We start from the raw sequence: 22707 nt of genomic DNA, 5'->3' as shown, positions 1-22707 counted from the left end.
TATCGTCAAATAGGGAGGTTAATTATTCATGGGGAAGGTTAATAGCAGATTCTACTCATGATGCAGCAGTGATGACTAACAGTCTAAACTCCTAAATACTATTTAAAATTATTCTGTCGATATTAATAACTATAGGGCAGTGGAGTTGGAGAGGTCAGCTATAATCTTTTCACCAGCCTGTGTTAGAAAATGTAACCGTAACCATACTTTGCAGAAGATGTTGATCGTCAGCTCTGAAGTGGTCTTTGTCACGAAACCCAGCGGGAGGTTGTCTCTCTCTCTGGCCTTCACGATGCGGTACCAAGTGGCTGGCTTCTGCGGGTGGTTCGGCTGAGTGATTCTGCTGGCCTTGGGAGCTGCAGATTTCACTGGCGCTTCAGGGTGGAGCACAGGCGGTGAAGAAACGATGTTCTGTGGCTGACTCAGTTATTCTTAATACCTCAGTTAAGGCTGGCCAGCAAAGCCGGGGTATATTCGACGTAACTGGTCTCTTGACCTCAGTTTGAATTACTGAGAAAAAGTCTTTCAGGCTTGTGATGAGCCTTGGAGTGACTGAGTTAACTGAGGTTTGCTGTTTGAGTCCGAAAACGGACAAAAATCAAGGCACGTTGGCTTTAAGAAAAAGATCAAAAGGTAGATAAGCTACACTGGGATAATCAAAAAGGCAGCGACGTTAACTGGAGTACGACTGATTGACTTATAATAAAAATCAAGGATAAATGCACAAAAGAAAATTGCTCTAAACTGCGAAATTACTAAAGAAAGATTAACTAATAGAAAAGTACTAAGAGATTATAAGCGAGCAGCAAGGAGCGAAAACAAGAAAACAAGAGTAAAGAAACAAAAGAAACAAGAGAACGAAATTTTCAAATGCTGGCGCTTATGTACCGCCGGGGGGGGGGGGGTCTACGCCCCATCGCGAAGGGCTCATCTCCCCTCCTTCTTGATAGCAGGGAGGAGAGCCGTCTCAATATTTTAATCGAAATACTAGGACTCAATTATTTAATGTCTCATCACTGCTGTCTCATCAGTACGAGTGCAATAAAATAATCCTTCACCCTAATACAGGCATAACAGATATGAATTGGCATAACATTTGTAGATATTCTTAGATTCCAGTCCCACAATCAATTGAAACATGCATGTTATTTCCCAAATAAGATTATGCTGATCTTATGTTGGCAGAGGTAACAAACTTTACTCATATTATAACTTCTGCATTCCTATTGGATTTTAACACTGTTTGTAGTTGCCAAAATGATAGTCTTCAGCATGTCACAATCATATGGGATTTGCCGAGATAGCATAGACACCAAAGAGATGTAAAACAGAAATATAATGTTACAGAGATCACATTGTTCATTAATAAAACGTACATGTCATTTTAACGTCATTATCTTGATTGTCCGTTGCATTGAGGGAAGAATTAAGGGTTCATTTGGAGGTTGGAGAAACAAAGGGTTGTTTCACACGTAGGTCACAAGTCTCTTTCAGGAGGCCCCCCTGTGGCTGGGTGAAAAGTTCGTGGGGATCGTAAAGCCCAAGACTCCTACCTCGTCACAGGAAGAAGGGTTAAAGAAAACAAACCAGCTCCTTCATATAGAGTGAATTATCATTTTATGGCATCCTCTTCCCAGAGGGCATTAGCATTCCATGAAATGCTGGCTCTTCTCTCTCTGTTCGAGTCAGCCTTATGTTACATAATGATATAAGTAATTGGTATTGTTTAAACCATACTATTTACTAAGATGTTCTTGTTTATGTTTTTAACACTCATTTTCTCACTTTCATGCTCTGTGTGGTTTCAGGAGACAGTCAGGAATGTGTCTTTGAATTTATGACGGTCAATCTGATGGTAGAATGGGGGAGTGAAGTCTCTCCGAAGGAGACACCAAAATCTGTCTTTCGTTACTTTTATGTAGTTCTTGTCACTTTGGGTTGCTCCATGCTATGTTAATGGATCTTTGTCCAAGAGAGAGACCATGTCAGTCTCTATATCAAACCTAGTCCAATTGATTGATGATGTTCTGAGCCATACTGATGCTGTGTCCGCTACAGCAGGGGTTCTTAACCTTTTTGACCTTGAGGTCCAATTGTTTCAGTGCAGAGTGGTCCGGGCCCATTAAATATTAACACTGTATAGGTGTAAATGATCTCACTCTTGGTTTGATTTGTATTCAATAATAAACCAAATCCACTTACAGTTCATGAAGAGCATCAATATCTCGCAAACCCATTGGTCAATTTGAAAGATTGACCACTCTAATGAAAGCCCACCACTAGATGGAGACAAAGAAGTGTGTTGGCATTGAAACCGACGAGGCAGGCTATCTGTAGGTCATCCTCCATGCCATGTAAATAAATGGAAACTGGATTGAATCGACTCAAAATGATCCAGAGACATTGGAGTAGCTGTTACTAGGAATATTATGTGACCAGACACAACTCTTAACCACAACTGCGAAGGTATGACATAATTTGTAGTTGTACATTTACAATGAGAGGTTGGTTTGAATTTTTCTTTTACGGTTTATTCCATGAGTTTTCACAGTAATGGGAGTTACACTGCTGGAATCAGTGAAATCTCAGCTTTTATTTGATGTGTAGTTTGTCGTGAAATTAAAGATATGCTTAGATGAAGGAGCGTTTTTGCAAATGGCACATTCAGTTGCTCTGTGTTTGACTTGTGTTTGGTTGAGCTGTAAATGGTTGTGTTGGCTCAATAGTTGAGCTTCTTCTGAACAAAACGCTGTACTTGATGAAGTCAGGATTGTACTTGTGCAAAATTGTAGTCTTTTCAGGGGGGTCAACACAACTTTTGTCTTCTTTTTTACGTTTTAAAAATGTCTCCATCACTTTTGCTACAGGTGAGTGGCTAGCTGAATGTCTTCTTCTGTTCTTATGTGAGCTTGTTAAACAACGGACTGACGCATTATCGCCACCATGTGGTCGGAAGCTGCAAAGTAACTGAGCGTCTCATGGATAACATCAGAGGCCTGTACTACGAAACTGGATTAATCTACCCAGGATATCCCTCCGTTACCTGGGTTGACTTACCCAGACATTCGCAGTCTAGGATAAGCGGTACTACGAAGCTGGTTATCAACTCGGTAAATCAACCCAGGGTTTTCCAATCTGGATCTCTGCGCGCTCACATAAAGGGGAGGTGTTTGCAGCGTCTGACCAATCACAAACATGGAGAAACCCTGCAGAGCAGACTACTTTACCCTTTACCATGGAGGAGCAGACAATTATTCTTCATAAATATGAAGAATTCAAACACATCATCCAGGCCAAAAGCAACTCTGATGCAGCAGCAAAAGCCAGGAAGGAATGCTGGCAGAAAATTGCCGACTCTGTTAATGTGTAAATTCATGAGATCATACAATATTAATTTATTGGACAATTTTAAACGGACAGCACTCTGATCACACAATGCCACTTTATCGCGGCACAGACGTTTGGAGCAGAGCGCTTCCTCAGTGCCCTTCCTTTCATAGACACATTAAGTTCGTTTAATATTCAACATTCAAAATACAAACCTATTATGCGCTTCAACCATTTGAGTGAATGATGTCAAACCAACTGTATAAAAGACTAATATCCCTCATGTGCCACAAGGCTTATTTTACAAATATATCTTTTCGTCAATTTTTTACAATTACAATAAATAAATACAGTTATTATGTTCCCTGACCCTTTGATCTCAGGATGTCAAACCTACAGAATAATATCCCTCGTGTGCCTCAATGATTATTTTTTAAATATATATTTTGGCCAATTAAAAAATTGCATCTCTCCCTAAAAACTCTTTCTCTCCTAAGCACTCCTCTCACGATCCGCGCACCAATGTTGACAGGATCTTTTAAGAATGGGCAGGTCATTTTCTAAGAGAGCTGATTGGTCAGGAGGTGGTGCTTTCATACTCGTTGATCTCTTATCCAGAACATAACCCGCTCCGGAGCAGGTTAGCCGTTCAGCATAAGTTACCATGGTGATTTACCCCAGTAAGAAGTGAACCAGCTTTGTAGTACGGAAAACCCAGGGTTAACCCTGAAGTTACCTCGATAAGAGAAAATCCAGGATATCTCTCCGTTACCTGGATTGACTTATCCAGATATTCGCAGTCTAGGATAAGTGGTACTACGAAGCTGGATATCAACTCGGTAAATCAACCCAGGGTTTTCCAATCTGGATCTCTGCGCGCTCACATAAAGGGGAGGTGTTTGCAGCGTCTGACCAATCACAAACATGGAGAAACCCTGCAGAGCAGACTACTTTACCATGGAGGAGCAGACAATTATTCTTCAACAATATGAAGAATTCAATCACATCATCCAGTCCAAAAGCAACACTGTTGATGCAGCAGCAAAAGCCAGGAAGGAATGCTGGCAGAAAATTGCCGACTCTGTTAATGTGTAAATTCATGAGATCATACAATATTAATTTATCGGACGATATAAACGGACAGCACTCTGATCACACAATGTCACTTTATTACGGCACAGATGTTTGGGGCAGAGCGCTTCCTCAGTGCCCTTCCTCTCATAAGAGACATTAAGTTAGTTTAATATTCAACATTCAAAATACAAACCTATTATGCGCTTCAACCATTTGAGTGAATGATTTCAAACCAACTGTATAACATACAGAATAATATCCCCCACGTGCCTCAATGATTATTTTTTAAATATATATTTTGGCCAATTAAAAAATTGCATCTATCCCTAAAAGCTCATTCTCTCCTAAGCGCTCCTCTCGCGATCAGCGTGTTGACAGGATCTTTTAAGAATGGGCAGGTCATTTTTGTAAGAGAGCTGATTGGTCAGGAGGTGGTGCTTTTGTACTCATTGATCTCTTATCCAGAACATAACCTGCTCCGGAGCAGGTTAGCCGTTCAGCATAAGTTACCATGGTGATTTACCCCGGTAAGAAGTGAACCAGCTTCGTAGTACGGAAAACCCAGAGTTAACCCTGAAGTTACCTCGATAAGAGAAAATCCAGCTTCGTAGTACAGGCCTCTGAGGCCTGTACTACGAAGCTGGATTAACCTATCCAGGATCTCTCTCCGTTACCTGGGTTGACTTAACCAGATATTCGCAGTCTAGGATAAGCGGTACTACGAAGCTGGATATCAACTCGGTAAATCAACCCAGGGTTTTCCAATCTGGATCTCTGCGCGTTCACATAAAGGGGAGGTGTTTTCAGCGTCTGACCAATCACAAACATGGAGAAACCCTGCAGAGCAGACTACTTTACCATGGAGGAGCAGACAATTATTCTTCAACAATATGAAGAATTCAAACATCATCCAGGCCAAAAGCAACACTGTTGCTGCAGCAAAAGCCAGGAAGGAATGCTGGCAGAAAATTGCCGACTCTGTTAATATGTTCAATTCACGAGATCATACAATATTAATTTATCAGACAATACAAACTGACACTCTGATTGTCATAGGTGGACTACGTCAGACGTATTACGCAGAGTAGTTACGTGAGACGTGAACTGGAGGCGGGAGTTTACGTTGGGGTTCCAAGACAGTTGTTGTCTGTACTACTGTACGAGGAGAGAATAAAAGGTTTCTGAAAAGCACACTTTACACTGATCACACAATGCCACTTTATTACGGCACAGACGTTTGGGGCAGATCGCTTCCTCAGTGCCCTTCCTCTCATAAGAGACATTAAGTTAGTTTAATATTCAACATTCAAAATACAAACCTATTATGCGCTTCAACCATTTGAGTGAATGATTTCAAACCAACTGTATAATATACAGACTAATATCCCTCATGTGCCACAAGGATTACTTTACAAATATATATTTTCGTCAATTTTTTACAATTACAATAAATAAATACAGTTATTATGCTCCCTGACACTTTGATCTCAGGATGTCAAACCTACAGAATAATATCCCCCACGTGCCTCAATGATTATTTTTTAAATATATGTTTTGGCCAATTAAAAAATTGCGTCTATCTCTAAAAACTCTTTCTCTCCTAAGCGCTCCTCTCGCGATCCGCGCACCAATGTTGACAGGATCTTCTAAGAATGGGCAGGTCATTTTCTAAGAGAACTGATTGGTCAGGAGGTGGTGCTTTTGTACTCATTGATCTCTTATCCAGAACATAACCTGCTCCGGAGCAGGTTAGCCGTTCAGCATAAGTTACCATGGTGATTTACCCCGGTAAGAAGTGAACCAGCTTCGTAGTACGGAAAACCCAGGGTTAACCCTTAAGTTATCTCGATAAGAGAAAATCCAGCTTCGTAGTACAGGCCTCCGGTGTCCTCAGTTGATAACCTATGCAGTCCCGCGGCACTCAGGTGCAAAACCGAAAGTTCTCTGCGGCCCTCTAGGTGGCGCTTGTGGCCCAAGTTTTGGCTGCGGCCCAATCACTTCGCTACAGTAACATTGTTAAGAAAAGTGCTATATAAATAAAGTTTAGTATTATTTTGTTGTTGTTGTGGTTGTTGTTATTATTATTTGGTAAATGTAGTTACTTTTCACCACAACTGAAGTGCTCTCTGCTAGTTTATAGTGATAGATATTTTATTATTTATTCATTTATTTTTAATTCTATTTCATTTGTACTGCCTTCTTTACTTTACATTACCAGAGTATCGGTGTTCTTAATTGTCTTTATTTTTGTATTGAAGACCTGTCATTCCATTTAGGAGTGACAGCAGGTCATCGGTCGTACATTTCAGTCTGAATAGAACATCTTGAGCTGTCATATCTACAGATGTGCATTGCATCCATTATTAAAATACTAATATAGACAGAAATGACAACGCAGTTGACTGTAATGCTATCCCTTTACAGGTGGTGTATAAGAACAATGACATCCGTCTTGAATTGTCTCGTCTGGCTCGAATTGTGGACCCTAAGATGAAAATTCAAGGCGAGGTGTCGTACAAGTGTGAGAATGTGGCCACCCTGGACCCAATTTCTTTTGAGACTCCAGAGGCCTATATTAGCTTGCCAAAGTGGAACACCAAGAGGATGGGATCAATTTCTTTCGATTTTCGGACTACTGAGCCCAATGGCCTCATCCTCTTCACCCATGGCAAACCCCAGGAGCGCAAAGATGCTGCGCGTAGCCAGAAGAACACCAAGGTCAGACCACAGAACCCCCAAGAACACTTGCTAATGTAAACTCTGCTTTGAAAATGCCATCCTAGCAATATAATTTGACATTTAACAATATCATAGCATTTTACTTGACACATGTACATTCTGTGACTGAGAATTTACGTAGGCATGGTAGATATGTTTCTATGAATTTGTTATTTTTTGGCCTTTTTGCTTTCTTTTCTTCCATTAAAGTGAAGCAATCTTCACTCATGACCCCTCATCACATTTAAGGGTGAGCTACAAGCAGTTTAACCACAGATGTTCCCCTCTGATTGTTTCATTTGAATATTTTTTAATACGGGTACATATGTAAAAGTATTTAGTATTGTTTCATTTTAAAAATGAGGCTTGTAATCTACCCTTCAGTTACAACTACATTGATTTTATGTTGCAAACTTCAGATTTCTGCTACTCCACTTAAACAGTAATATAGCACCTCTGAACTCTGCTTCATTACACCTGTAATCAGTCTCACCCAATACTGATGTCATGGTGTTCTGACACATTAGAGTACACTTCCACATTACTGCAGCAAATCACTGGACATCAGCAAAAAGATCTTCAGATGCGGTTGTTAATTATTGATTCTGACTTTCTGAATGTTTTAAAGCCTTTTATATTTTTTAATCACACTTATAATTACTTCATGATTTATTTTTACTTACATGTAAACATGTGTTGTGTATTTGTCATATCAACTTTGAATTAATGGGAATCTCTTTTGATTGAATGTTCTGCCCATGTTCAGGTGGATTTCTTTGCAGTAGAGCTGCTAGATGGCAGTCTGTACCTGCTGTTGGACATGGGCTCAGGAACTATCAAGGTAAAGGCCACCCAGACAAAAGTCAATGATGGTGCCTGGTATCATGTGGACATCCAGAGAGATGGACGCTCAGGTCAGTGAAACAGTATAACCATTTAAGAATTGTCTTTACAAAATTATTACTATTATTAGAAATAAGTCAAACGATTTAATCAGGGATGGATGGATTTATTGAATTTCAGCAAGTTAATTTTTTTTTTTTGTAATTTTTAAAGAATATTTGAACAAATACAGTTCAAGAATTGACTCAGAAAAATAACACAAAGGGCACCAGAAGCTTCAGAGTAAATATAAGTTAATCGACTTCATTATTGTAAATATCATTTATAATTCCCATATCTGATTTCTACTCCCTCTCTCCACACCACAGGCACCATCTCTGTGAACAGCAGAAGGACTCCATTCACAGCCAGTGGTGAGAGCGAGATCCTGGACCTAGAAGGCGACATGTACTTGGGGGGGCTTCCCACTGATCGTACTAACCTCATCCTGCCCACTGAGCTCTGGACAGCGATGCTCAATTATGGCTATGTGGGCTGTATCCGTGACCTTTTCATTGATGGTCGAAGCAAGGACATCCGTCAGATAGCTGAGGCACAAAATGGAGCTGGCATTAAACCCTCATGTAACAAGCAACCTGGCAAGCAGTGTGAGAGCTACCCATGCAAGAACCGAGGTATCTGCAAAGAAGGTTGGAATCGATTCATCTGCGACTGCACCGGCACTGGCTTCTGGTCACGCACTTGTGAGAGAGGTAAATATGTGTGATGGATGTTGCATGCTTTCTCCTGTAATGCTTGCTTTTGCAAGACCTTTTCTTTCCTCTCTTACATGTTATCTATTAGCAGTATGTTACTTTATATATATATATATATATTAGGGCTGTCAGCGTTAACGTGTTAATCGCGATTAGATTAATGCAATTCATAACGCGTTAATGTTTTTTAATCACATTTTCATTTTGCAAGCCTATTTGTCCCTTCTACTCACCCATAGACGGCTCCTCTAGCTGTAGCACCTTGCTTTGAAGTTGCCTCCTGCAGTAAACCTACCGCGCTGATGGAAAGAGAGCTACTGGACTTTTGAACGGCTTGTTTAACTTTAAAAAACTTCGAGACGGTTCAGTTGACAAGTCAAAAGTAAAATGCAACCTGTGTCAAACGGAGTTTAACTACCACCAGAGTACGTCGAGTTTGAGTTAGCACCTCCACGCTAAACACCCAGGTGCATCCAAGCGAGCCTCAGCTCCACCAAAGTACCATTTTGGAGTGTGGGAGTCACAGCAGAGCCGTGATTGATTCCCAGTTAAGACACTCTGGTAAGAAATGCTTTACATTATGGGCTTAAAACTGCCTTGAAATGTAAAATGACAGGATTTTAAACATGCAATTCAAAACGCGATTAATCGCGATTAACTATGGAAATTCTGTGATTAATCTCGATTTTAATATTAATCGTTTGACAGCCCTAATATATATATATATATATATATACACATATATATATGTATATGTGTATATATATATATATATATATATATATATATACACACATATACATTAAAAATATTTATCCACTCCAAGATGCGACATGTACAGAAAACACATACGTATACAATATTTCCTCTGAGAGCATGTTCACAGGTGCTCAGATTGTTATCATTGGATGAGTAAAGCCAAGACAGGACTCCATTGTCTGGTGAATATAGATTCTTGGAGCCTGGGGGAAATATGTGATTCGCTCCATCAAATCAGGAGAGGAGTTAAGGCCTCATGCAGTGACTCAAGGACGTCGAATGTCCTGTCACGTTGGGATCAGGTGCCTGTTGTTTTTGTCTGAAGACAGAACTTCAACAATGACCTTTTGTTATTCTAGGACCCTTGCCACCATCTTCTGTCTTGATCGTGACAGGGCTCAAAACTAGCTGTTGGATTCAAACAAACATGTCGGTGGTGTGGATCTTCTTCGGAGAAAATGAGACAGATAAAACACAAACTATCTGCAATATATGCAACGGGAGCATCTGCAGAAAGTTTCAACATGACGACATTGATCGGATCGGCGAATTAAGACATTACAGCCGATCTCACAAATTGCATAAAATGCTAAATATCGGCCGATCAGATCAGATCGACGTAAAGCCTAATTAAATCCTCTGTGTGGTCTTTAGGGGAAATATGCAATTTCCAGACATCTGGTTTTCAGAACCCAGTCATTGTCTATGAAGTGAATAGTTAAGCTAATGTGTGGCTCAAAAACAATATCTCTTGCTGCAACGATTCTTTGTGCGTCAGATAAAGCTTGGGAATGGAAGCATGTCCTTGTCTAAGTGATATGTCACTGCCTGAGTTATGTCTTTGTATCGTTTAGATGTTTTGTCATAAGGCACTAATGCCAAGTACCTCTCCAGGGTTGTCTGCTTGTGCTGTGTTGCTTCAGCTGTACGGCAGATGTTGATGGCGGTGACTGGTGAATATGACTGTGCTCCAAAGGGTGAGAGTGGCTAAGATGATAAAATAAGTTTGTTGTATTGCCACTCTTGGTGGTGGGGATGGCCGTCTTGCATAATTTGCAGACAACATTGGTCTGGCTACGGTCGGACTTATAAAATCCAAAAAACTTCCACCCTGGTGAGCTGAACAACATTTTCCTCGCTCTCTGCTGCACTCATTTTCCCCTTCTCACTCCATGCCGGTTTTGTTAGAATCAGACATGAGGAGACGACAATGGCACAATGAAACGTGAAACTATTAAATGATTCGCTGTTAGTGTGTCACTCCATACGTTGCTAAGTTACAGCAACTCCACTTGGACAAACTAATGTCACTATAGGCTGGATAGATGTATTTCATACATGTTTCAGCTGTTGGATGTGAGTCTGCACAAATTATCGAACGTATTTTTTATTGATATTGATTACGTGTCTATCGCGCTATATATCACTATCGTTTTACCGCCCAGGTGATTTAAATCCACTCTGCAGTTTTATATTTTCTGGGATCCTGTTGTTAATATCCATAGTTCTGTTTTATCCACATTTATTTTATAAATGGAGTAATATCCATATTTAAGGCTAAGCTCCTTTTAAATGTGGTATTGTTGATATAGGTCCCGTTAAGTACAGTAAAACATAATCCACATAAAGCAATATTTTATGCTGTTCATTATTTATTACTATGCCCTTCATATTATCATAATCTCTGATGAGCTGGGCCAGCGGTTCTATGCTAATAGCAAATAGTAAGGGTAACAGAGAACATCCTTGCCTGCATCCACATTCCATTAACTTTGACAGCTGCTTGTGGAGAAGAGTAAAGTGTTTGTATCCAGTTTATGAAATTAGGGCCATAGTTGAATTGTTTTAGTGTTTGGAACAGGTATTGCCACGATACCCTGTATCAGAACTCTGAGACTGGCGGACACAAATGCAGGCAGGCAGGATCTGTTCTCAAGTGTATTTATTCAGTCCAAGAGTCGAAAACCAGGAAGTCCAAAACCACAGGGCAGAAGTACAAAATCACAAGGCAAAATCTCGGAATCCAAAAAGGCAAAACGGGTCGATAACACTAGGGAACAAAACAAGGGATAACGCTGGAACTCTTACAGTAAACTGACAAGACAATCTGGCACTGACACACAGGGGAGCACTGGTTAAATACACACAGGAGGGAAGGGATAACGAGCGTTCCTCCGGCCCGTAGCCCTCCCAGTCCACCAGGTACTGCAGGCCCCGGCCCCGCCGCCGAACATCCAGCAGTTTCCTGACGGTGTAGACAGTCCCACCATCGACGAGACGGGGGGGAGGGAGGGGCTTGGCAGCGGGAACGAGGGGGCTCTCCTTGACTGGTTTGATCCAGCTGACGTGGAAGGTGGGGTGTATGCGGGTGCACCTAGGGAGCTTCAACTTGACAGCAGAGTCATTGATGATTTTAGAAATCGGATATGGGCAAACATACCTGGGTGCTAACTTGCGGGATGGATGGTGGATGGGAAGATCTTTGGCGGAGAGCCATACTCTTTGCCCAGGGCGGTATGCTGGGGCGGGGCGGCGACAGCGGTCAGCCATTTTCTTGTAGGCGGCAGAGGTCTGGAGAAGAGTCCGGCGGGCACGAGACCACATGCCTCGACATCGGCGGACCATAACCGCAGCAGCGGGAACTTTAACCTCTTTTTCCAGGGCTGCGAAGAGGGGAGGCTGATAGTCAAACACCACCTGGAAGGGGGTGAGACCTGTTGAGGCAGAGGGAAGGGTGTTGTGGGCGTATTCCACCCACAGCAGCATCCTCGACCACGATGAGGGGTTGTCTGAGGAGAGACAGCGAAGACAGGTCTCCAAATCCTGATTCAGCCTCTCCGTCTGGCCATTGGTCTGGGGGTGGTATCCAGAGGAGAGGCTCCTAGTGGCCCCCATCAGCTGGCAGAAAGCCTCCCAGAACTGGGCCACGAACTGCGGCCTTTAGGAATGGGTGTGCCCGGGAGGAGGTCGATAGCACAATCATAATCACGATGAGGAGGAAGGGAAGCGGCTCTGCTCTTACTGAAAACTTCTTGTAGGTCATGGTAACAGGATGGGACATCCGTCAGGTCAGGAGAGTCCGTTGACTGTGTCTTACTCTGAGTAGCGAGATTAGAGTCGGGGTTATGGAAACAGTTTTTGTAGCATTGGGTTTTCCACCCAATTACCTGACCGGTATCCCAGTTGAGGTGTGGGTTGTGCTGGATCAGCCAGGGGTACCCGAGGATCAGGGGATGCATCTCCGAGTTATACAGGTGGAAACGGAGGGTTTCCACATGTCCATCAGGGAGGCACATCCGGATGGGAGAGATCTGGTGAGTAACAGTGGCAAGAAGCCTGCCGTCAAGAGCAGTGGCAAGGAGAGGTGAATGCAGCGGCTCTTCAGAGGCGCCTAGGCTCTAGGCTAGGCTGGAGTCCATCAGGTTAGAATCTGCACCTGAATCAATTAATGCTGAACAGTGCAGGGTAGATGAGGCAGAGGTTAGTTTCACCTTTGTCAATTGTCTCTGTGCTTTAATTTTAAGGGCGGTAACACTCACCAGGGACCTAGAGAGGGGAGCAGGTAGGGAGCCACGTAGAGGGCAGGAGGCAATGAAATGACCCAGCTGGCCACAGTATATACACCGACCTTCCATCATCCAACGGTGACGTTCGGCAGGGGTGAGGCGGGTACGTCCAACCTCCATAGGCTCCGGAATCGCAATGGGAGATGAGCTGCTCCTGGAGGCCGAAGCTTGGGGAGGTGTGCCGAGCTGGTCCGGTTCCCTGATGGGGCGGCCTCTCTGCCTATCCCTCAGTCTCTTGTCAATGCGGGAGGCTAGGGAGATGAAGGCTTCCAGCTCTACGGGCAGGTCCAGAGGGGTGAGATGATCCTTCAGGTTCTCGGAGAGTCCATTAAAGAAGGCGTCCAAGGCAGGTTGATTCCAGCCACTATCTGCAGCTAGCGTGCGGAACTCTATAGCATAATCCATCACGGATTGTCTTCCTTGTCTCAGGGAGTGTAGAGCTCTCGCAGCTTCTCTAGCGGGAAGAGTACAGTGGAAAATTTGCTTGAAAGTGTCAATGAAGAGAGAAAGAGAGTTACAGACTGCAGACCGTCGGCTCCATTCTGCGGTGGCCGAAGCCGTTGTTTTCTCAGTCTAAATGCTAATAATCTACTTGCCCTGTTGCCATATTCATAATATTTTTGGTTAGTGAACCTTAAATGTCCTTAAAATATGATCTTTTATCTGATTCTCTACGAATTGCATTTAAATCCTTTGTGAGACTAGTTGATGTGGATTGCTTATGTTTACCTTCTTTTTTATTTTGTCTTCCAATTCTTGCTGCTTAGCATCCTTTGCTCTTTTCCTAGCAGAAGTAAATGAGACGATGCAACCTCTAATGTAAACTTTGGCACAATCCCACAGTATAAGGGGTGTTTGTTTCAGGCGTGAGTATTTGTTGAGCTCTCCTGTGATGAAGAAGGTGAATGCTTTGTCATTTAAGGGAGATGCATTGAGCCTCCATTTTTTGGATGTTTGATGGTCTATGGCTTATATTCTACTTCAGTGCAACAGGTGCATGGTCTGACATAGTGATAGACAGTATCTCAATGTCAACTACTCTAACCTTGGGTGTGAAAAAATAATCAATCCTTGAGTAGGATGTGTGTCTGCTTGAGTAGAAAGTGAAGTCCCTGGTTCTTGGATACATACTTCTCCATATGTCCACTAGGCCCGCTTCTGCAGACAGGTATTTAAGCATTTTGCTCATTCTAGATAGGGGGGCTTTAGAGGAAGGTTGTCGATCCATTAGCTGTGACATTACACAGTGTCCTGATAAAGCCGGGTTCATCTTCATTGGGTGCGTATATGTTCATGAGGGACACATTTATACCATCATTTAGTCCATTGACCAAAATGTATCTCCCTTCAGTATCTTTATGTACTAGTGATTGTGTAAAGTCAGTTTGTCTATGTATCATTATAACTACTCCCTTCTTTCTTCCCAAATGATTTTAAGAGTAGTGTGCTTTGTCTGCCCCTGATTTTTTCAACTTTTCATGTTCTATATCACTCAGATGTGTTTCCTGCAGAAACGCTGTTTCAGCTTGTTTCAGCTGGCACAGAATTTTCTTTCTCTTGATAGGGCTATGAAGACCCTTATCATTATAGCTTATAATTGTCAATGTGTCCATTACTCGCAACACACAATTTGGGCTCTGGCTCCCTTGCACTGGAGGCTAGGAGAGAGACTGTGGGCAAAAACAGTTTGGAACAGAAGGATCAGAACAGAGAGAACACAACACTTGTTAAACCTACTAGGAGAAGCAGCAAAAGTGCACAGCCGAGACTGAATTTGACTATGCTTTAAGTGCGTTAAGATAGGGGAAGGGGAAGAGAAAAATTATAAAGCCATTCAGGCTCCTGCAGAATCTGGCAGGTATATAGCAATCAAACTGCTATTAATGGTATCATGGTCATCTATAGTACATTTTACAGAGCCTAGCTGTGAGTGAGGTAGGTAGAGTAATGATATGTTTCCGGCTTCTGGAGTCTTTATGCTACTTTTGGTGAGCTTTTAGGCCAGTTTTCGAATAATAGCTGTTTTGATAAGAGAAATGTTGTTGATTCTGCAGGAGCTCTGAGAGAAGCGTCCTACTCCATACCTTGCTCACTAGCGCCCCCGGTATATTACTTTCTTTTTTTTTTTTTTCAAGTTGATGTGTACAATACAGACAAAACAGGGACCCCCCCTTTTGCTCCATAGGACTACTAGTAGTCACAAACTCATCAGGGTACCAGCACAGAAGTTTTATTTTTCAATGCTTAGTAAAGCTCATTATGTTTCAAAATTACTTATATTTTAGAGTTGGGGCCTGCAGACATTAAAGAATCTCAGCCTTCTGAAAAAGCACAGGTGGCTTTGATCCTTCTTGTATAGTGTCTCCATGTGGAATTTCCAGTCCAACTTGTTGTCGATCTGCACTCCAAAGGACAGTTGGGTCCATAAATATTTGGACAGGGACACCATCCATCCATCCATCCATCTTCTTGCCGCTTATCCGGGGTCGGGTCGCGGGGGCAGCAGCCTAAGCAGGGAAGCCCAGACTTCCCTCTCCCCAGCCACTTCGTCCAGCTCTTCCAGGGGGACCCCGAGGCGTTCCCAGGCCAGCCGAGAGACATAGTCTTTCCAGCGTGTCCTGGGTCTTCCCCGGGGCCTCCTACCGGTGGGACGTGCCCTGAACACCTCACCAGGGAGGCGTCCGGGAGGCATCCTGATTAGATGCCCGAACCACCTCATCTGGCTCCTCTCGATGTGGAGGAGCAGCGGGTCTACTCCGAGCTCCCTCCGGATAACCGAGCTTCTCACCCTATCTCTAAGGGAGAGCCCAGCCACCCTACGGAGGAAGCTCATTTCGGCCGCTTGTACCCGCGATCTTGTTCTTTCGGTCACTACCCAAAGCTCATGACCATAGGTGAGGGTAGGAACGAAGATCGACTGGTAAATCGAGAGCTTCGCCTTTCGGCTCAGCTCTCTCTTCACCACGACGGATCCGTGCAGAGTCCGCATTACTGCAGACGCCGCACCGATCCGCCTGTCGATCTCCCGTTCCATCCTTCCCTCACTCGTGAACAAGACCCCGAGGTACTTGAACTCCTCCACTTGAGGCAGAATCTCATCCCCGACCCGAAGAGTGCACTCCACCCTTTTCCGGTTGAGGACCATGGCCTCGGATTTGGAGGTGCTGATTCTCATCCCGGCCGCTTCACACTCGGCTGCGAACCGATCCAGTGAGAGTTGGAGGTCACGGTCTGATGAAGCCAACAGGACCACATCATCTGCAAAAAGCAGTGACCCAATCCTGAGGTCACCAAACCGGACCCCCTCTACACCCTGGATGCGCCTAGAAATCCTGTCCATAAAAAAATATGAACAGGATCGGTGACAAAGGGCAGCCCTGGCGGAGTCCAACCCTCACTGGAAACAAGTCCGACTTATTGCCGGAAATGCGGACCAAGCTCTGACACCGGTCATACAGGGAACGGACGGCCCTTATCAGGGAGTCCGATACCCCATACTCCCGGAGAACCCCCCACAGGATCCCCCGAGGGACACGGTCGAATGCCTTCTCCAAGTCCACAAAACACATGTGGACTGGTTGGGCAAACTCCCATGCACCCTCAAAGATCCTGCAGAGGGTGTAGAGCTGGTCCACTGTTCCACGGCCCGGACGAAAACCACACTGCTCCTCCTGAATCCGAGATTCGACTATCCGACGGACCCTCCTCTCCAGCACCCCCGAATAGACCTTACCAGGGAGGCTGAGGAGTGTGATTCCCCTGTAATTGGAACACACCCTCCGGTCCCCCTTCTTAAAAAGGGGGACCACCACCCCAGCCTGCCAATCCAGAGGCACTGCCCCCGATGTCCACGCGATGCTGCAGAGTCGTGTCAACCATGACAGCCCCACAACATCCAGGGCCTTGAGGAACTCGGGCCGGATCTCATCCACCCCCGGGGCCCTGCCACCGAGGAGCTTTTTAACCACCTCGGCAACCTCAGCCCCAGAGGTAGGAGAGCCCACACCCAAGTCCCCCGGCCCTGCTTCCTTACCGGAAGGCGTGTTGGTGGGATTGAGGAGGTCTTCGAAGTACTCCCTCCACCGATCCACAACGTCCCGAGTTGAGGTCAGCAGCGCACCGTCCCCACCGTACACAGTGTTTACGGCGCACTGCTTCCCCCTCCTGAGACGCCGGATGGTGGTCCAGAATCTCTTCGAAGCCGTCCGGAAGTCTTTTTCCATGGCCTCACCGAACTCCTCCCATGTCCGGGTTTTTGCCTCAGCGACCGCCCTAGCTGCGCTCCGCTTGGTCTGCCGGTACCTGTCTGCTGCCTCCGGAGTCCCACAGGCCAAAAAGGACCTATAGGACTCCTTCTTCAGCTTGACGGCATCCCTCACTGCCGGTGTCCACCAGCGGGTTCGGGGATTGCCGCCCCGACAGGCACCGACAACCTTGCGGCCACAGCTCCGGTCAGCCGCCTTAACAATGGAGGCACGGAACATGGCCCACTCGGACTCAATGTCCCCCGCCTCCCCCGGTACATGGTTGAAGCTCTCCCGGAGGTGTGAGTTGAAACTCTCTCTGACAGAAGACTCTGCCAGACGTTCCCAGCAGACCCTCACAATACGTTTGGGCCTGCCAGGTCTGACCGGCATCCTCCCCCACCATCGGAGCCAACTCACCACCAGGTGGTGATCAGTTGACAGCTCCGCCCCTCTCTTCACCCGAGTGTCCAAGACATGCGGCCGCAAGTCCGACGACACGACTTCAAAGTCAATCATCGAACTGCGGCCTAGGGTGTCCTGGTGCCAAGTGCACATATGGACACCCTTATGTTTGAACATGATGTTCGTTATGGACAATCCGTAACGAGCACAGAAGTCCAATAACAGAACACCGCTCGGGTTCAGATCGGGGGGGCCGTTCCTCCCAATCACACCCTTCCAGGTCTCACTGTCGCTACCAACATGGGCGTTTTCCAGCACCCCCTCCAAGGAGTCCAAAAAGGCTGGATACTCTGAGCTGCTGTTCGGACCATAGGCACAAACAACAGTCAGGATCCGTCCCCCCACCCGAAGGCGGAGGGATGCCACCCTCTCGTCTACCGGGGTAAACTCCAACATACAGGCACCAAGCCGGGGGGCAATAAGTATTGCCACCCCCGCCCGGCGCCTGACACCAGTGGCAACTCCAGAGTGGACGAGAGTCCAACCCCTCTCAAGGAGACTGGTTCCAGAGCCCTTGCTGTGCGTTGAGGTGAGGCCAACTATATCTAGCCGGAACTTCTCAACCTCACGCACCAGCTCAGGCTCCTTCCCCACCAGAGAAGTGACGTTCCACGTCCCTAGAGCCAGCTTATGCAGCCGAGGATCGGACCGCCAAGGTCCCCGCCTTCGGCTGCCGCCCAGCTCACTACGCACCCGACCCCTTTGGCCCCTCTCACTGGTGGTGGGTCTGTGGGAGAGGGGTCCCATGTCCCTTTTTCGGGCTGTGCCCGGCCGGGCCCCATGGGTGAAGGCCCGGCCACCAAGCGCTCGCCTCCGAGCCCCACCCCCAGGCCTGGCTCCAGGGGGGGGGCCCCGGTGACCCGCGTCCGGGCAAGGGACACGGAAGACCAACTCTCTTACTCGTCATTGAGGTCTTCTGAGCTACCTTTTGTCTGGCCCCTCCCCCGGGACCTGTTTGCCATGGGAGACCCTACCAGGGGCATAAAGCCCCCGACAACTGAGCTCCTGGGGTCATTGGGACACGCAAACCCCTCCACCACGGTAAGGTAGTAGCTCAGGGAGGGGTGGACAGGGACACAGTTTTTTATAATTTTGGCTCTGAATGCCATCACAGTGGATTTGAAATGAAACACTCATGTTGCAATTAAAGTGCAGACTTTCAGCTTTTAATGTTCTTGGGGATGGACAAAAATACTGTATAAAATGTAAGTAACTGCAACAATTTTATACATAGTCCATTCATTTCAGGGGCTCAAATATAATTGGACAAATAACATGATCATAAATATAATGTTCATTTTTAATAAATTGTCATAAATCCTTGGCAGGCAATGACTGCCTGAGGTCTGGAACCCAAAACACTGGGTTTCCTTCTTTGTGATGCTTTACCAGGCCTTTACTGTAGTGGTCCTCAATTGTTGTTTGTTTGTGGGTCTCTGCCCAAGTTTTGTCTTCAGCAAGTGAAATGCATTTTTGATCAGGTTGAGATCAGGTGATCAGGATATTCCACTTCTTTGCTTTAAGAAACTCCTGGGTGTCTTCATTGTGACGGGGGACTCTAATCAGACCAACATGAAAACAGTTCTCCCTCATTACCATCAGTATGTGGATTTTGCAGGGGAGAGAACACACTGGTTCTTGCCTGTACTAATATCAAGAAGGCACTTGAGCACCCCATCCCCCGCCTTGGCTCATCAGACCATCTGTTTGTGGACTTTAACTCAGTGTTTAATACCATCACCCCACAGTATTTGGTAAGCAAACTGGGCACAATGGGCTTCTGCACCCTTATATGTACTGGCTGCTTGACTTCCTCACCAACAGACTCTAATCTGTGCGGGTGGGAAACAATGTCTCCAGCGTCATCTCCCTGAGCAGCGGCTCCCCTCAGGGCTGTGTCCTGAGTCCGCTGCTGTTTACTCTGATGACCCATGATTGCTGTACCAGGTCCACTACTAATCACATTGTGAAGTACGCAGACGATACAACAGTAATGGGCCTCATCTGGAATTACAATGATCTGGCCCACAGAGAGGAGGTGAACCAACTGGTGGACTGGTGCAACACAAACAACCTAGTCCTGAATGTCAAAACAACAAAGGAGATCATTGTCAACTTCAGGAATCACACACCACTGCTCAGACTTCAGGAGGAACCAGCACAGTCACACACCACTCCTCAGACTTCAGGAGGAACCAGCACAGTCACACACCACTCCTCATCAACAACAGGCCAATGGAGGTAATTCCTGGGGGTGCAGATAACACACACTATGTCCTGCTCTCTTCAAACCGAAGCTCTTATAAAGACAGCTCAGCAGCACCTGCACTTTTTAGGTGGGCTCACAACATCATAGACCCCTCCCACCCCCACAACCACCCCCACCATGGACTGTTCTCCCTGCTGGCCTCTGGAAAGAGATTTTGATAGCAGAACAGCCAGATTCTGCAACAGCTTCTTCCCCTTAGCCATCAGATTGTTGAATTCCTAGTAAGCTCCCCACTTACACTCACTCACTCACACACACACACACACACACACACACACAAACACACTCACTCACACACTCACAATGGACGGTTCCATGGACTGTACATAGTTTTTTTGTTTATTTTAAATTCCCCTGTTTTATTATTTTTTTATATCAATAAAAATATATCTTATTTTACATTATGTTATCTTCTGTCTTTTGTCAAATCATCAAAAAAAACTAGTGACCCAGTGCCATTAGAAGCTATGTATGCTCCACTGTGTTTTACAGATGATGTATGATGCTTTGGATCATGAGCTTTTCCAAACCTTTTCTTTCTTCCCATCATTCTGGTACAGGTTGATCTTAGTTTCATCTATCCAAAGAATGCTGATCCAAAACTGGGACTGTTTTGGAACCGTCTAACCTCTTCCTCCAATTTGGGTATCAATACCCTCACATTAAAGCTGAGAGTCTGCACCCATGTTTACTTTATACCTGTAACTTGAATATGTTTTGGTAAACAGGTAAAATAACCTGTGTTAGTGTTCAAATATATATGGACCTAACTGTATAGTTCACATTGCTCTTCTCATTTGATGCCTCCACTGCCTCACTTGTATAGAATGCTAGCTGTCATGTCCTCATTTTTGTTGTCAGAGTAAGAGAGCTGATTTTTTACAAAATTTCAAGCCTGATCTTTGCTGGTATTTTGCCAATGGTGAAGCCCCCAAAATACTTACACACACAGCTTCTCAAATGATTCGGTGTTATGATTATCCAGTCAGCATGAATTTGTTAACTGCTTCCCCATTTTCAATTTGTTATCTTGATTTATTGATAGATCTAAGAGCATGTAATAGTTAATTCAGGACATTACAGATTGAATATTTAATTTTTTACCATTGGAATGAAAGTTTGAATTTCAAACAAAAAGTGACAGCCGTAATATGCAGGTAGTCACAGCTGACATGACATCTCACTGTTGTTGGTTGTCATATAATACAACGCACTTTCTGGCTCCAGAGATTTGACAGCAACCTTACTTGTAATATGGCTAACATTTCTCTGTGCTCATGTCTTTCTCATACAGAGGCTTCTATCCTTTCCTATGATGGCAGCATGTATATGAAGGTAGTCATGCCGACCATCATGCACACTGAGGCTGAGGACGTGTCTCTGCGTTTTCGCTCCCAGAGAGCTTATGGCCTCCTCATGGCCACTACCTCCCGAGACTCAGCCGACACTCTCAGGCTGGAGTTGGATGGGGGTCGTGTCAAACTCACGGTCAACCTAGGTATCGTATGCACCCCCCACCCATCTGCCTCCACACCGCCACCTTCTTCATGAGATGGTTTACCATTGAGTGGTAACCTCTCCTCTCTCTCACTCTCTTTCTATTTTTTTGTGCAGTCTTTCCATCAGTTATCATCATTATATCCCTTTGAGGTTTCTATCAGCTTTGGAACATAGATAATAGAGATTTGATCTTGTCTGCATGGGTGTCAATGCAGTTTGTGCATACAAATAACCATGGACTACTTACTGAATTTGACTATTTAGTGGAAAATAACTTTCATTTATTATAACTTTCATTTCAATGGTAAACATGTTTTGCCCATCTTTGAAACAGACAAAACATAGTCATATCCATTCTGTTTACAAAACTTTTGAGACAGTCACAGCACAATAAGCAGAACACATGTTATGATGCCATGTACAGACACTTGCTTTAAAAGTTTAGCCCTGACTAAAATATTTTTAAAGAACAAAGTGTGCTGAGACTTTCTAAGAGGTGACTTCCACCAAGTATGCCTACTGATCCATTATTCAGCAGGACATTAAACTATACTTTTCTTACTAATTAACCTCATTTCTCTGTCTGACATCAAGCCATTTCCCTGTCACATTCCTTCTGGGTGGTTGTTTTCTTTGCTTACAGTGATGCCTTTATTGGAGTATATGCTTCTTTTGTATTCTGTTTTTATGTTTAGCTGTCCATTTTCCATCATGCTTAGTCAAAAGATGGTATTCACCCCTTCAAAGGCCTTAAGCCTGCGGCCCGTCAGGCGAACAGCCCGAGAACAGAGCCCAGCAAAACCTACAGCTGGCTGCGACCCCAAGTACTTTCAAACACTTCCAGTCCTAATACGTTGAGAATACCCTAATGTCAAATGAGTCACACACATCAATTTATATCTCGCAAGTATGCCTACTAAAACTCATAAGTTGTAAGAGTGATAGGTGATAGTAATGATGGCAGATGTTAGCTGATTGTCAAGTCACATTTAGATATATCCTTCTTTGATCATATAACATTATTAGTTAATGTATATATAATCTACACTTAAGTTAAAGCTTTGCCGATTTAATTGGTCAGCGAAGATTATTTCTTAGCCTATGTAAATGTGTGTGATTTTCTATATTTAAAAAAAATATATAAATATTTATATATCTTGCTTATATAGATTTTAGTTTTTTCCTCT

General features: G+C 44.6%; 1 protein-coding gene across 5 annotated transcripts in view; it reads left to right on the top strand.

The window, feature by feature from the left end:
• nrxn3a (neurexin 3a) overlaps positions 1-22707 on the top strand; it is a 285289-nt gene that overhangs the window by 167874 nt on the left and 94708 nt on the right. For all 5 annotated transcript variants that reach the window (XM_053336307.1, XM_053336304.1, XM_053336305.1 and 2 more), the window contains 4 exons: positions 6826-7119; positions 7886-8033; positions 8331-8714; positions 21315-21518. In XM_053336307.1, the coding sequence (XP_053192282.1) occupies positions 6826-7119; positions 7886-8033; positions 8331-8714; positions 21315-21518 (1030 nt within the window). The remainder of the gene's footprint in view (positions 1-6825; positions 7120-7885; positions 8034-8330; positions 8715-21314; positions 21519-22707) is intronic.

The sequence above is a fragment of the Scomber japonicus genome, chromosome 16 (assembly GCF_027409825.1).
Source record: "Scomber japonicus isolate fScoJap1 chromosome 16, fScoJap1.pri, whole genome shotgun sequence".
Lineage (NCBI taxonomy): Eukaryota > Metazoa > Chordata > Actinopteri > Scombriformes > Scombridae > Scomber > Scomber japonicus.
This window is presented reverse-complemented; position numbering and strand designations above follow the sequence as displayed.